The sequence below is a fragment of the Lonchura striata genome, chromosome 5 (genome assembly GCF_046129695.1).
Source record: "Lonchura striata isolate bLonStr1 chromosome 5, bLonStr1.mat, whole genome shotgun sequence".
NCBI lineage: Eukaryota > Metazoa > Chordata > Aves > Passeriformes > Estrildidae > Lonchura > Lonchura striata.
Window position 1 is genome coordinate 12632332 of NC_134607.1, and position 14611 is coordinate 12646942.

General features: G+C 44.0%; 1 protein-coding gene across 1 annotated transcript in view; it reads right to left on the reverse strand.

The window, feature by feature from the left end:
* Positions 1 to 14611, reverse strand: part of CACNA2D4 (calcium voltage-gated channel auxiliary subunit alpha2delta 4) — a 120160-nt gene that overhangs the window by 47013 nt on the left and 58536 nt on the right. The window contains exon 26 of the mRNA XM_077783300.1: positions 14030 to 14110. Within this exon, the coding sequence (XP_077639426.1) occupies positions 14030 to 14110 (81 nt within the window). The remainder of the gene's footprint in view (positions 1 to 14029; positions 14111 to 14611) is intronic.

Genomic DNA, 14611 nt, shown 5'->3' on the forward strand with positions numbered 1-14611 from the left:
GATACTGTGGCAGTCAGCTCATTACATAAAAGTAGAAAGGGCCAAATTAATCCCTAGTGTAAGAATGCAGGAGCCAATGGAGTTATATTCAGGTCAAATTTGATTCCAAAAGCTTTTTTTTTTTTTTTTTTTTTTTTTTTTTAATTAGAACATAATGTAACAAATAGGGAGCTATGGGTTCCTGCATCTCCAGATTCCTGACCCTCTTGAGCAAGGTTATTTCAAAATAGATGGAAATTGCTATCTAATCCTATTGCACCCCCAAGTACACAAGCTGCTACCCCTAGAGCTAACAGAGTCTCTCTACCAGCTGTTCCCTGGCTAGGTCTATCACACACAGCTAAGAAGTTTAAATTCCCCACTTGGCCACTTTCAGTGCTAAGCATACAAAATTCATCACATTCCCTTGCTGTAAGAATAAGCTCATCCTGACGCATGTGGAACCGTGAAGGATGTTAAACCCCACCACAAGCAGACCCTTGTGCCACTGCTCACACTGCTATCCTCAGTCACCCTGCTGGGCTCAGTCTGATCTTCAGAGATAAACTGGGAGCAGAACCCAGCTACTCTTAATCTGCTCACAGCTGAGGCATCTGTTCTGCTAAAAAGGTATTTGCTGCAGGAGAATCACCACTATTGTTTAATAGCATGGTGTCTATGACACATAGTTTAATCTCATTTTGCCAGGTAGGTAGAGCAGTACACACAGATACTACTCAGCAGTTCATATGATACCAGAAACACAGAGCAGAAAAAAAGCAAATCCGACACACTCATCTGATGACTCTAGACTTTTTCAGTTCATTAACTGTCTGGGAGCAGGCTGTGATTTTCTGCAATTATTTATTACAATTTGATTAGTATTTGATATTGACCAATGTATTTGTCCTGTTTACACACCTACTCATGCACACATATAACACCCTATATAATAACCATGTAATTCTGTACATGTAACAGGTAAAATATATAAAATAGGATTCCTCCTCAGTATCTCGTCCATAAGCAGCCCACTGTGCTAGCTTGAAGGGCTAGCACTGATTGGAAACATGGGTCAGAGGGTCAGCTTCTATCCTCCAACCAGATAAATACAAGTCCTAGCACAGGATTTCTGAGGGCCAAAAAGACTTCTCTCCAAGAATAATTGGAAATACAACAAGCATTCAAAAATGAATATGGTTACAGATTGAAATGTGAGTAAATAAACATTTCCTGCATCATTCTGGGGTGCACTCTACATCTGTCGCAGCCCTGGAAACCTGGGGACAAGGCAGCATCCTCACAGCTCTTCTCCCTTTAGAGAATGGGGGAAAAGCAGCCAACAGGGGCCAGACCTGTCTTTCTCACAGTTCTGCTCTGCTGCAGCCAGGCAGAGGCCATGTGCAGGGCACCTGGAGACAAAGAGAAAGCAAAGCATGATGCTAATAACAACTGCCTCGCACGGAGCTTCTGGGCCACAACAATGTGCTGCTCTTTGCTTTGGGCTCCAAGCAGAGATTTTCCCCTTCACATTTGCTTTTTCTGAGTCCTAACTTGGGAATAAACTTGTTTGTTAGCACAGCTGCAGAAAATCAACTCGGAAAGGGCACTGCAGGAGTGAGAAATGCAGGTATTTCACTTGATGGAATACACACAGACAATACGCTGCCATATTCAACCAGCTCCATGCAAGGCTCAAGGGAAATATGCAGAGTAACAACAATGCTTTGCATTTCTATAGTGCTTGCCTTTGGCAGCTCTCTGGGAGCTTGCAAACATTAATGAATTCACAGAGGCAGAGATTCAGAGAACATAAAGGCCAGAAGGGACTTTAGATCATCCAGTCTGACCTTCTGTGTATCGCACGCTACTTGGAAATTGTGTGGAAAAGAACCACAAGCATTATTTGGGGGTGGCAGAAAATGCCTTTCTGTAAAAGGCTGAAAGAGCTCAATCTGTTTAGCTTATGAAACAGAAATTAGAGAAACTATCCTGTAGAAAGACCAACAGTGAGTGTTTACATGCAGCTAAGTTGAATCCTCCAGAAAGTCATCTACCTTTGATTTGAAAAGCACTGAAAAGGGGAAAAATATTGTTTCCCTTGGTATCTTCTGACAATATCTATTAGTGCTCATTGTTAGCTTATTAACTAATTTGAATCTGTTTTGGTTTTTCTGTCACAGTTTTTTGTTATTCTCTCCCCTAGATTAAAAAAAAATAAACCTTCAGTAACCAGCAGCTCTCTCTGTGGAGGCACTTTATACTCTAAATCAAATAATCTTAGTCTTCTTTTAGGTACAATAGGCAGATTGAGTTCATTAAGACTTTCACTGAAAGAATTTTCTCACCTCTGGGATAACACTAGAGCCTATTGTCACACTGCTTCCAGCTTTTTCTCCCCCTTTTAGAAGTATTCTCCTCATCCACTGGTATCTGTGCTCTATATTGTAGATACTACATGATTTTTGCCACTTTTCTCTACTCCTTCCTACCATAGAATGCCTCACAGTCTACTCACTAGGCTGTGAACATTGTTCCTGCTTTAAAGATGGAGGTAAATGTAAATGCTAGGACAAAACCCTAACAAGTAATTTTGAGGGAGGCAGATTATGGGTAAGTGGCTCTGATCCTACCTTTACATTGGTATAAATTCAGTGCATTTTAAACACGAGCCTCCAGATTTATAAAATTCTTGGCAAGAGAAAATCTAGTCCTTTATTTAAAAGGATTATCCCCTTCCAGCATTTTCCACTTCCATCCACTCACAGCCTCATATGGTTGTTTTTCAAATATCTCTCACTGGACATAAATGTCTTGAATTCCCCAGTTATTCTTTCTCTCTCCCCCTTATTTCTGTCTTCTTGTGACTATCATCCCCTTTTCAATGAGTGCCTTTGACCAGCTGCTTCTCAGATTCTCCCTGCTCTGGTACTCAAATGTCACAAAACACACCAGCCCCCACATCCCCATCTGCTTTCTAAGGGTTTGCTATTGTAAGCAGGGGTTTTTCTACTCACTGTTCTTTACTTTGCAAAACCCAAAGCAATAAAGAGAAACCACCACAATGTCAAAGGCTGAGAGAGGGGTTTAGGTCAGCCCTAGCTTCTGGCCAGGTGCTGTGCTGGGGCTTTCAGCTGCATTAACAAGCTTATTTTTATTTAGTCATGACTAAAATCATGGAGTGTGGGAACTATAGGGTAAGAATGTCCTGCCTGGTGCCCAAGGAGAATGCTGCAGTGAATGGGAAGTTCCCTGTTTGTTTACCTTGCTTGTTGCTGGTTTTTGTTCAGTGACATGGTGAGATCAGGGACTTCAGCTGTTCCCTGGTCAAGGAACTACAGGCTAACAGAGTCTCAACTCTTTGTATTCAAGGCACCACCACTTTCTTATATACTTTTCAAGCTCCAGCTTAAATCCATTGTCTTTATACCTCAGATTCTGGCTAAAGCCTATCTCCATACAACCGTGTGCTTTAGTTTAAATGTGTCCTCCAAGGTGCATTCATGACAGCAATCCTATCTGCTTTGTCCTTGGTTGCACGTGGTTAAACAAGCTGGGTGCTCCAGGTTCCTCTCACAAGTCAGACCCTCCTTTCCTCTCATCATCTGCCCATCCTGTCTGCTCCTGTCTCAGCCTGTATTCCTTTGACCAATACTGTAACACAGACTAGAGGAGAGGTCTCACAGGGCTTTGTATTTTCCCACTGGGAACACCTCCCTAAGCACTAGAATAGCATTTGCTTTGTCCTCAACTGCATTGCACTGTGATTCACCACCATGCCACCACCACCTAATACAGAAGATCTCAGCACTTTTTTACTGAGCTTTCTCAGGATATGTTTACCACTAAGTCTATCCAGCTGCCTTTCAGCAAGGTTCTCAGGACAGGTCCTGGCAGATGACAATGGTTTCCTGAATTTACTGTGGGCATCAGGGAGCAGTACAGATTTTATTGATGATCCACACTGAGGATCCTCACTGAGATTTGGCAAGACTGGCTCAACAGTTCCCAGAAGACAAGGACTGCCTCCTGTCCTGCTTGCTGTGCTCTCTGCCAGATCTCTCAGAGTTCCCAGCTTACAGAAGATTTCTATTATTAGCTGTCAAGCATATGACCTTGTCTGTCGTACTACTGAAATTCATTCTGTTTCTGGTACTCCTGCCAAGGTCAAATAAGGCTTCCTCTACAATATCCTGGTCCTTCCATGTACTAGCATTGCCTTCTAGTGTTGAATCACCAGGATACTCTCCTTCCATCTCCACAGCTATCTGAATCAGGCAGGGTCTCAGGTTAATACTAGCAAAGGCCAATCCCATGGGTGACCATGGGGAGTGTAACGAGTACATTTTGTTAGACTTTGATAGGTGATCTTGCTGCTGCTGTCTTCTCAGATTGACTTCTCCCTCCATGCCACTTACAACTCTTTTGCTTCACTTGAGCTTCTCCAGTCTAGTTGTTTCTTATGTGCCACATAGCAATGCTTTACTGAAATACAGAGATGAGACATTTGAAATTTCTTTTGCCTTCCAGGAAAACACCCATCTGAAAGAAGGATGTTGGTTCGGCATGGTGTTATCCAGCACTGATAAACTCATATTGCATGACTCCCTTTTACCCTAACTGATTGGTAATAATTATACTTTCCTTGAAGGTCTCCTCTAAAGTGCTACACTCATTGCAGAGGTCACGCTTAAAATTTGGAGACTGACAAACTTATTTCTTGTCCTTCTTTAATCCTAACTGCTGAATTTTCACTGCTGCAGACTGCATGGAGTCACCACTGTGTACAGAGTTGAAAAAAGCCCTTTGCTGTAAGTGTGCATTTCCACATGCCAGCTCTCCCAGGGCCAGAAAGCAGTCAGGCCCAGCACTGTGAGTGCACTAATCAGCTTGAGCTGCTTATTCACAGCACTCAGTTTGTTTCTTTCCCCAAGGGTCATATTTCTGTCCTTATCAATAACTTGGGCACTAAGTCTTCTTTGGTTTTCGCTCAGACTATAGACTCCTTGACCCCAACTTCACTCTTATTGACCAGAAGCGGCTCTACTTCTTTCTTTTTTTTTTTTTTAATTCCCCAAATAGATGAAGAACATTATGCTGTTTGTTTTAACCTTCTTTGCAAGGTCTAGCTCAGCTTGATATGTAAGCAATCCTCGCTTTATCCCTACAATTCTGACCTCTAAGGGAGGGCAGGGCTAGGCAAGACAGCCTTGTTTGTTGTCTGCCTTTTTTCCATTCCACAGTCTCTCTGCAGATCCAACTTAAGCAGCTGCTTGTTGTCACAGACAGATGGAGGGCAAAAGAATCAGGATCCTCACAGAAATGGGGGCTTCACACTGTCCCCAAAAGCTCAACTGCTCCCTCCTCACACTCCAGACTTTGCACTGCTGCCTCTGAATGCAGTGCCATGAGTCAACAGCAGAACACCCTCCACACGTTGGGCAGCAGAGTGTAATTCTGGTGCCATCCAACCAGAATTATCTGTGATCCTGTGAGTGGGGTTTCTGTGTTCCAGTGAGAGAAAGGAAGAAAAGAAAAAGGTCTTTTGAAGGGAAAGGGATGGCAGTCAGAGTCCCATTACAAAGCCTGATGATAGGGAGATTTGTGCCTTAGGTGATAGGTAGGGCAGGACAAAAAGAATTCAGGATAAGTTTGGTGGCTAAAATAATGTCTCTTAGGAGGAGGCTGGAGCTGCACTCACATCTGCTAAGATTCTGTGGTTCTACCCTGCAAAACTTGTCTGCCTTGGCTGAATTTAAGCTAAACCATCACACAAGACATTTCCTATAACCTCCTCTGCTGTGACATTTACCACCATCATCCTCATATCTACAGACTGCTCATGTGATCCTTTTCAGCATCTTCTCACGTGGCTTTGCTCCTCTGCTAAACTGTAGGTGCTAACAGAGCTCAGGACATCAGTTATACATGTGCTAAGGCTACAGACAACAGCACTTTACCCCATACACTTTGCATAAAAGACATAGGGCACTGGGGGGATAGATGTGAATGGGGTAATAAACTGGCCTTGCATTCACACAGAGATTTAGGTGGTGTCAGGGGTGCCAGTGCCACTTGCTTGGCAGCCTGTGGATCTTCATGCAACTTCAAATGAAGGTCCTGAACCATTCATAACCCTTGCACTTTGTCAGTCCCCCCTAAATACCCTGTGCTTATTGACAGCCCCTGCACACTGGGTAAAACTCCATGGAATCAATCCTGTACCTACCTGGAAAACACCACAGACAGGAAAAAGTGCAAATTGCTCTGTAGTTATGAGTGTCTGTGCACGTCCCCAGCAAGATGTGCACACAGGGAGCCCAGGGATCTCACAACACACTGCAGATCAGCTCTTTATGTATGCAGATGCACACATGCATGCACAAATCACCTCACATGTCGTTTATCTACACATCCAACACACTCCCACGAGCACCCCTGGGCAGGGATACAGGGCCTGCTGATGCTGGGTAAGCAGGAGTTAATGGAAGAGAGGCTAGGAAGGAAATTAAAAGCAAAAAAAGTTGAAAGCCCAGCACATGATTCTTCTCCTATCACATCTGTGAATCCTGGAGCGCAAGAGTAATTGTCTGCAATGAGTCAGACCAAAAGGCACAAGGTAATGGTTGCTATGGCAACCTGTGCACTGCTCTAATTCGGCTCGGAATTAAAATGATATCAAATAATTTGCAAGCAAAGGCAACATGGCAAAGGCGCTGGGTGCCAATCTAAAAAATCCAGCTATATGCAAGTCTCTCCTGAGTCAGTGTCAAGGGCTCTTTTCACTTCAAGAGCGACAGCCACGGCAATCAGTGGAGCTGTAGAGACGGATAACCTTAGGCAAGAAGATTTCTGCTACACACAGGCAAGAACGGGGTGCTGGGCTGGACCTCCAGCCTGGAACAGGCTCTGGGGCTGAGGATATCCTGGGACAGATGCCTCACCAGACCCTAAATGGGATAACTCATTGCTCACAATTTTTTGTTGGGTCCCACTGAGAAAATTTCCTGAAAGGGCTGGTGAGGGCAGGGCTGGGGCACAGGAACCTACCCACAGGGTCTGTGCTGGGTGAAGCACTGCCGGTATGGGCTGAGGAAGGCAGGGCTCACTCCCTCAGAGCTTTTTCCCTGGTAAATGGTGCAGTGTAAAAACTCAGGCATTCAGCAGAGACTACAAAGAAATATTTACTCTACAGAATTGTCTTCAGTTTTTCCCCAGACAAGAACTCTTACCAAGGCAATAGACAATGCCTGCACACACAAGGGGGAAGCATGGTCCCTGTGCTGAAGATCTTACAGCCTATGCAGACACCATGGAAGAAAAGGAAATAGCTAAGGTGTAGCCAGGGTGAGCAGAATGCTATGAAAGATGCCTCAATTACTATTTTTAGCATACTTTTGAGGTCAAAATAGTCTTATTTGTCCCTCTTGTCCCCAATTACTGTGTATGCATGGAGACATATAGCTGGAGTTCTGCAGGCAGATGTTGCTCTCTCTCCTGTTCACTGAGCTGGCTGGAGAATAATTAGTTCTGAAAAGGGAACCATGTGGCCCCAGTACTGATGCCAAACCAAGACAAAGGCAAAGTTTGTAAGACAGAACCAGCGCAAAATAACGTAACCTTCTCACTTTTGTCTGGCTCATGGAACAGCTTGTGTGTGCCCCAGAAACACCACAAAAAGCAGCCTGGGTGCTTAGAGGTATCCCCCAAGGCTCAGAGTGTAAGCAGAATGCAATGAGTGGCAGGCAAGCAGATGGGGAGATGAGAGTGCAAGAGATTCTGGTTTTGCCACGCTAACGTGTCATGGGGACACTGACATAGGAGTAGTGTCTCAACCCTTAGGCCAGCCAAGTGTGTACCCACTGATAACAGCCTCCAGAGAGGTGTCCTGAGAGATGGAGAAGGCACAGCTGCTGGTAGCACTAAAATCAGCAGCATTTCTGCCTTACGAGTGTCCCTAACATTCTCCATGACTCATTTCCAGGGCACAGCCTGTTCAGATGTCTCTGATTTTGTCGGATCAGATGGACGCATGAGGAACTGCTCGGGCTTTGGGGATTGCCAGAAGGGGTTGGTGTGGCAGGCACATTCTTCTCTCAGGATTTTTCATAGAGGTGCACAGAGGAAAGAAAGAGAAAAAAATTTCTATTTCTGCTCCTTGTTTTTCCCATGTGGAATGTGTTTGGAGAATTGTTTACCTGGGGTGATTGCTTGATTGGATTCTGGTGAGGATTGTTTGAGCCTGATGCCCAATCCAACCCACCTGTGGCTGGACTATCAAGAGAGGGCCACAAGTTGTGAGTGAGTTAGATATAGTAGTTAGAAAAAGTAGGTTTGTAGTTTTAATACCTCCTTTAAATAGTATATTAATGTATTATAGTATAGTTACAAAGAAATCCTTCAGCCTTCTGAACTGGAGTCAGACATCATCATCTTCCCACTAGGTTCAGCTGCATTTACAATAGGCTGGCATCAGGCAGAGACCAGACATAGCAGGTCATGGGCTAAAAACAAGTTGTCTTCCTTCTTTTTATCCATTATACCACTGCATGCCAGGGAGACCATGATTTCCATAAAGGCGCCTGGTGATGCCTCAGGGACTCACAGAAGTCTCTGCACTGAGACAACTTTGGCACAACTTTCAGCATGAAAAGAGGGACAGCATTCCTTCTGAATACTGCAGTACGCATTTAAGAGATCAGCTACCCTCATATTTTGTATGGGTATCTTAATGCTGCTTTCTGGACCAGCCTAGTGAAATAGTTTTAATTCTCCAGTTGATATGCAGCTATTTCTAAGGAAAAGGTGCTTATGCTACTAGAGCTTATTTCCATGCATTTTAACAGCTTCTACTGATGCTACTGTCACTTTCCAGAGAGAAGGCTAAAATGTCTCATCCATCTAAGCAGCAAAACTGTAGGGTATGGAATTGTGTGCAGATTAGCTTGAAAAGATGCCACAGCAACAGTCCTGCTGAAAAAGCCACCTGCACCTCCTGTTCCTGCTTGCTGATAGGAGACAGCAGGTAGCCAAAATTGAAGACCAAGGAAAGAGATGGAGAGACATCAAGCTGGCCAGGAATTGCTTTTCAAATTAAGAGCTTCCATCAGACTGACAGAGGCTGGATTTTAACCAGAGGTAATATGGCAATATTATTCCCCATTACCTACTTTTCAGACTGATAGGTTTCAAATTCTTTTGAAAAAAAAAAAATCAAAATATTTTTAAAAAATCTGCTCCTGCTGTGAGTACAGAGCTTTTCTGAAATTACTGATCTTGATAACTCAGTGTCCCAAAACTCTCTCTTTAAAACAGAGACAACATTTCTCTTCTCTGCCCCTGGTTTGAGCTTGCCTAGGGCTCTCCCCAAATACATCTGCATGAATTGCTGGTGTCATGGGATAACGATTTCACTGTGGTCCAATAACTGCTGGTAAGAGCAGCTACTTCCAATATCAACAGAGGAGAGAAGTGTTGTGTAAAATAAACGCATCTCCCAAGTGCGAATTTGGATTATTTTTATTGGGCACCATGTGCATGCCCCATTGTCTGCTGTCATGCCCTGCCACATGACAGCCATGGACCTAATCCTACCTGTCCCTGTTGGGACTGGCAGCCAGCTGACAGCCCCAGAAGCTGAACAGCCAGAAGGTCTGGCAATGAAAGAGACGTCATCCACAGCCCGAAGTGACAGCTGAACTCCTGCACAGATTCCAGCAGTTTCACTGAAGCTTTAAATCATGAAAAGCTTCTGTCAGGAGCTCCATGTGATTTCTGCCTTTCAGCCTGAGGATCAGAAAGCCCCAGGCTACTGACTCACGGGAGGGAGCAGATGACAGGGCTATCTGGGGCAGGACATGGCTTGGGGAGAATGCCATCCTGATTCCTTGTTTCTCATTTCTGATGCAGTTAGTGTGTATGAAAGGTACTGGACTGACATCCCAGGAGAATAGCTGCCTCCTAATTAATAATAATTAATCATCCAGGCATTACTTAATGTTTGCATAGTGCTTTGAAGTGCCAAAGTACAATATAGCAGGTAGAAAATATTCATTCCAAGAAACAGGTATAGTCAAGCTAAGGCTGCCTGTGTGGCTTCCCACCAAAGAAACCCCACCAACTCAGCTCACACAAGTGGACCCTGCTCCACCATGTCCTCCAAGAAATCTGTGTGTACCCTGAACCCCTTGTGCACCCCTCCCAGGCCCATGGGCGAAGGAGAGAGATGGATGAAAAGGGATGAAGATAGGGCAAGGGACACTTCCTTTCCCTCCTGAATATGGCCACCTCTCCACCTGGAGTGTGGAATAGCATCTCTAATGGCAAGAGGAGCAGCTTGGATTCCCCCTCAACCCCATTCTGGGATTTCCCACTGAGCTAAGACAGACTGAAATGGGAGGAAGGAGGCCCTTGTGCTTCCCCCTCCATCCCTTCTCTCGCCTCCAGACTGCAACTCTCTAATTCCATCTGACTGCTCCCTCACTCCCTGACAGCAACCAGGCTTGTGTCATCTTCCTGGACATTTGATTTTACCTTACTCTGCCCTGGCTATGGACTGCCATTCATCTGCCAGAAAAAAAGAGGCCCAATGCTGCCTCTAACTGGCATTGTCCCCATGGGGGCACTGGGGGTGCTCCCTCCCCATGAGCATGGCTGTAAATCCTGGAGCTTAATTCTTCACTGCATGCATAGTGAACATTTCAAAGTGCTTACAAATCCCCTCAAGCACCATCAAGTCAAACAAGTGACAGTAATGATCAGTGACAGAATGACAGGCCAGTTCATACCACTTGTTCTTTTATAGGGGCACTTTCAAAGTCTCTGTTGTTCCCCTTTTACAGAACTGTGGCTGCATTTATTCAGAAACTAGAAATCTACTCAGATATTTGGTTTTCTGGGAACCAGTGCTGGGTACCAAACTTCTGTTAGTATAGCTAAATTACCATGGTATCAATCCCAGTAAGGGCTGATGCCATCAGAATAACAATAACAACAATCTGCATCCCATTCTGCTTTCACTGCCTCTTGTGTGTCTCCACATTCCCTCCCCTCCCTTCACCTGTCTCCTGTACCCATGATGGTGTTGCAGCTCTGCCCAGCTTCATTTCTGCCGCAGCCCCTCACAGTCCCCTAGAATCAGAATCTAGCCATTCAGGATAATTATATTACTGTGAGGGGAAATGAAGTGAGATCTACACCCTTACTCTCTAAGCTGACATCCTCAAGAAAAAAAATAATATTTCAATTGATAGTGTGAGCACTAATTATAGCCCTTTTTAAAAAATGATTACTAGTATGAAAGATTCAGATGATGAACCTTAGTCACCACTAGAAAAGCAAATGGCAATATAGCACTTTTCTCCTCCCTGAACACCCCCCCAAACATTGACTGACACACAAACCAGCACATGGAACGTACCTCAGCAAACCCTTGCACTCCTGCTGAAGTCAGTGGAGACTACAGCTGGAGACATGAAGAACTTTGGACCATTTGGGTGATAATGTTTGCCCTAATGTTATAATTTAGCCCACCCATACCATGGATCAGAGATGGGTTGTTTTCATCAAAGCATAAGAAATCAGGAGTGAAGAACACCCACCATGTGTGAGTAGCAGAAGATGCTTGTGCTCAGGTCACTTAATGTACCTGCTAGGGACAGGACCATGGTACCTTTAAGGAACAAAAGCAATTAAAAATTCATTTCTCTGTCTCAGCTTCTGTGGTTGCCAGTGAGAAAACTGGTTCTGCATAATTTCCAAAAATGACAGCTTTTTCACCTTATTGTTTTAAAATATGTTTTTGTTTCCCTATCCTTTGCTATTTCCTCCACCCTCTGCAAAGGATCCTGCCCCTTCACAGCATGTCCACACAGACAGTATTCAGCATAACCGAGTGGGTGGAAATCTCCACAGGGGTTGTGGAAAGTGCTGCTGACAGAAGAGAAATGGCTCTGTCAGGGCCAGATCCTCCTGCCACTTGTTCTTGCTCCAGTGCTTCCACCGAAAAGTTTCCTTCCTTGAATTTATGCTGAGTGACAGATTGTCCTGGTTACAGCTAGGATAGAGTTAATTTCTTCTTAGTGGCTTTAGAGTGCTGTGGTTTGAATTCATAATGAGAATGTTTTGGTTTTTTGCTAAGTGTTTATCCTAAGTCAAGGGTTTTTTTTCCTTGTCTCATACTCTGCCAGTGAGGAGCTGGACAAAGGAAACTGGAGGGGACCATAGCTTGGACAGGTTACCTGAACTGACCAAAGGGGCATTCTACACCACAGAAGATCATGCCTACTGTAGAAACTGGGGGGAGTTACCCAGAAGAGGGACCAGTCTGGCTTTGGGAAGAGAAGTCTGGCATGAGTCAGTGGGTGGTGAGCAATTGTATTTTGCATTGCTTGTTTTTCCCTTTTTATTGTTATTTACCATTATTATTGTATTTTACTTAATTTTCAATTATTAAACTGTTCTTATCTCAAACTGCAAGTTTTACTTTGATTCTCCTCCCCAATCCACCAGGGTGGAGGGGTGAGAGGAAGGTTGGGTGAGTGGCTGTGTGGAGCTTAATCTCAAGCAGGGTTTGAACCACAACACAGATGAACTGCTTGTGTGCCTCTGCTCTAATCCACAGGTCAGGAAAGGGAAGGAGAAAGATAATGAAAAACAAGCTTATTTAAAAAAAATGTTATTTTCTCCTCTCAAATGAATGCTTAGAGAAATGTTTTGGTGCTGTACAGAGGCCCTTGGTGTGGTTTCAATGCTCTTTCATTTTCTGCTGGGTATAACAGTGTCAGCTGGTGTCAGTTTTGGGAGCAGTTTCTATCAAGCATCTATTAATGTGAACTTCGCTGAAACCATCTCTGTTCACAGGTGTCTCTGGGCAGGCTTCATAATAATTTTCTGGCTTTGGGCATAAAAGTGAAATGTTCTGGTTCATAACACTTCCTTCAGCTTATAAGTACTTAATGTCCAGGTGATAATTAAAGAGTATAATTGTCAGCTAGAACTTACTGAAATCCTGGAAAAGAAGGAATGCTTCATCAGATGAAGTTAATTTGCTATAGTTTTACTGACTAGTAGTACTGAAGAACATTCCCTGTCTCCTACCCAGCCTAGGCAAATGCAATGGTAGACTGTAATCTGAAGGTATCTGCTGTATGGCCTTCTCTCTACAGGGTGGTCCTGAAACAAAGTTGTTGTTTGGTGTCCATTCTATCGGTCATTCCTTTCACCATGTAAGACTCCATGACTTACATTCTTTCGTCACTGTTTCCAGGTCTAAAGCAATTTCCATGGAGCTACATCTTCTCTTATCCCAGTACTCCTATGTTGAGTGGCTAAATTGGATATGGTGCCAGTGTTACTGATAATGCTCTTGTTTGTTTGTTTGTTTGTTTGGTTTTTTTTTTTTTGTTTTTTTTTTTTTTTTGTTAAATGGCTGCTCTGTTTCTGAGTTCAGTGCACTTCCTCGCATTGCAAGGCTGAAGCAATTAGTACAAAAAATGGTAAATCTTCAAAAGCTTTGAGGTTCTGTTGGAAATAATGTGCTACATGAATTTTCCAAAAGAAGTTTCAGTCTAGTGAAGGTCTGCAAAAAGGAGTGTAAATCTCAGATACAGCAATAAGTTTGGCAATCTATAGGTCTGAACTGGATTTCTAGCAACATGCCCATTTCACCAGCAGAAGTTATTTTTCCTTTGAGATGACAGTGGGGACACACAAATATGAAGCTGTTCCAAAGCCAAAGCGTTTTGCAAAGTTTTAAACCTGCACAGACTTCCCAACGTGTTCCTGCTCCAGAGAAAGAGTCTCAATCCACAAATTCACCAGCACTGGAGATGGGAAGCTTCCATTCAAGCAGCCCATTTCCTTTTCAGAAGCCTGTCAGCCATTCAGTACCTGTTCCATTATTCTCTGTTTAGCCTAGTTCTCAATACCACAAGCTATTGTGGCTCCTGTCACTTCCCTTGAATGACAAGCTAACAGCTCTCAGCTCCCACATTCAATGCAAGATGAAGCCATTCCATTCAAGATAAAAAGAGAAGCCAGAATGTCCTACCTGCAGCAATTCCCATCTTCCCATCCACAGACACAGACACAGCCGTGCTCACTGTCACCACTTTTGGCAGGCCACCTCCCTCTGTCAAGACATAAATACAGCAGACTTGGTTATCTTAACCTGAGAGAGGCATAAGAGCAGCTTGCCCTCACATTTTCCCATCCAGGACAGTGTTTACATATTCCTCAACTCTGAAACATCTCAGAATTTCAAGGGCTGCATCTTTCAAAACACAAAACCAGCCTAATGGGCTATGAGAAAATGTAATTTTTCTCTTCTTTATGGCTCATGATAAAAGTGGTATCCTCAACATAAAAGAAGTGTCCAAGGCAGGATTGGGGCTGGTGGCGGGGTTTGAACAACCTGGTCTCATGGAAGACATCCCTGCCCACAGCAAGGGGTGTGGAACTAAGTGACCTTTAAGGTCCCTTTCAGCCCAAAATGTTCCATGATTCTGTGATAAAATGTAGAGGACCTGCCTCCTTGATTTTGGGCATGTAGAGCTTGCCTTAGGTCAGAGAGCTGTTCTGCTCAATGCACCATCCAAACTCTGCAGACAGAGAAGCAGGACAGGTAATTCTG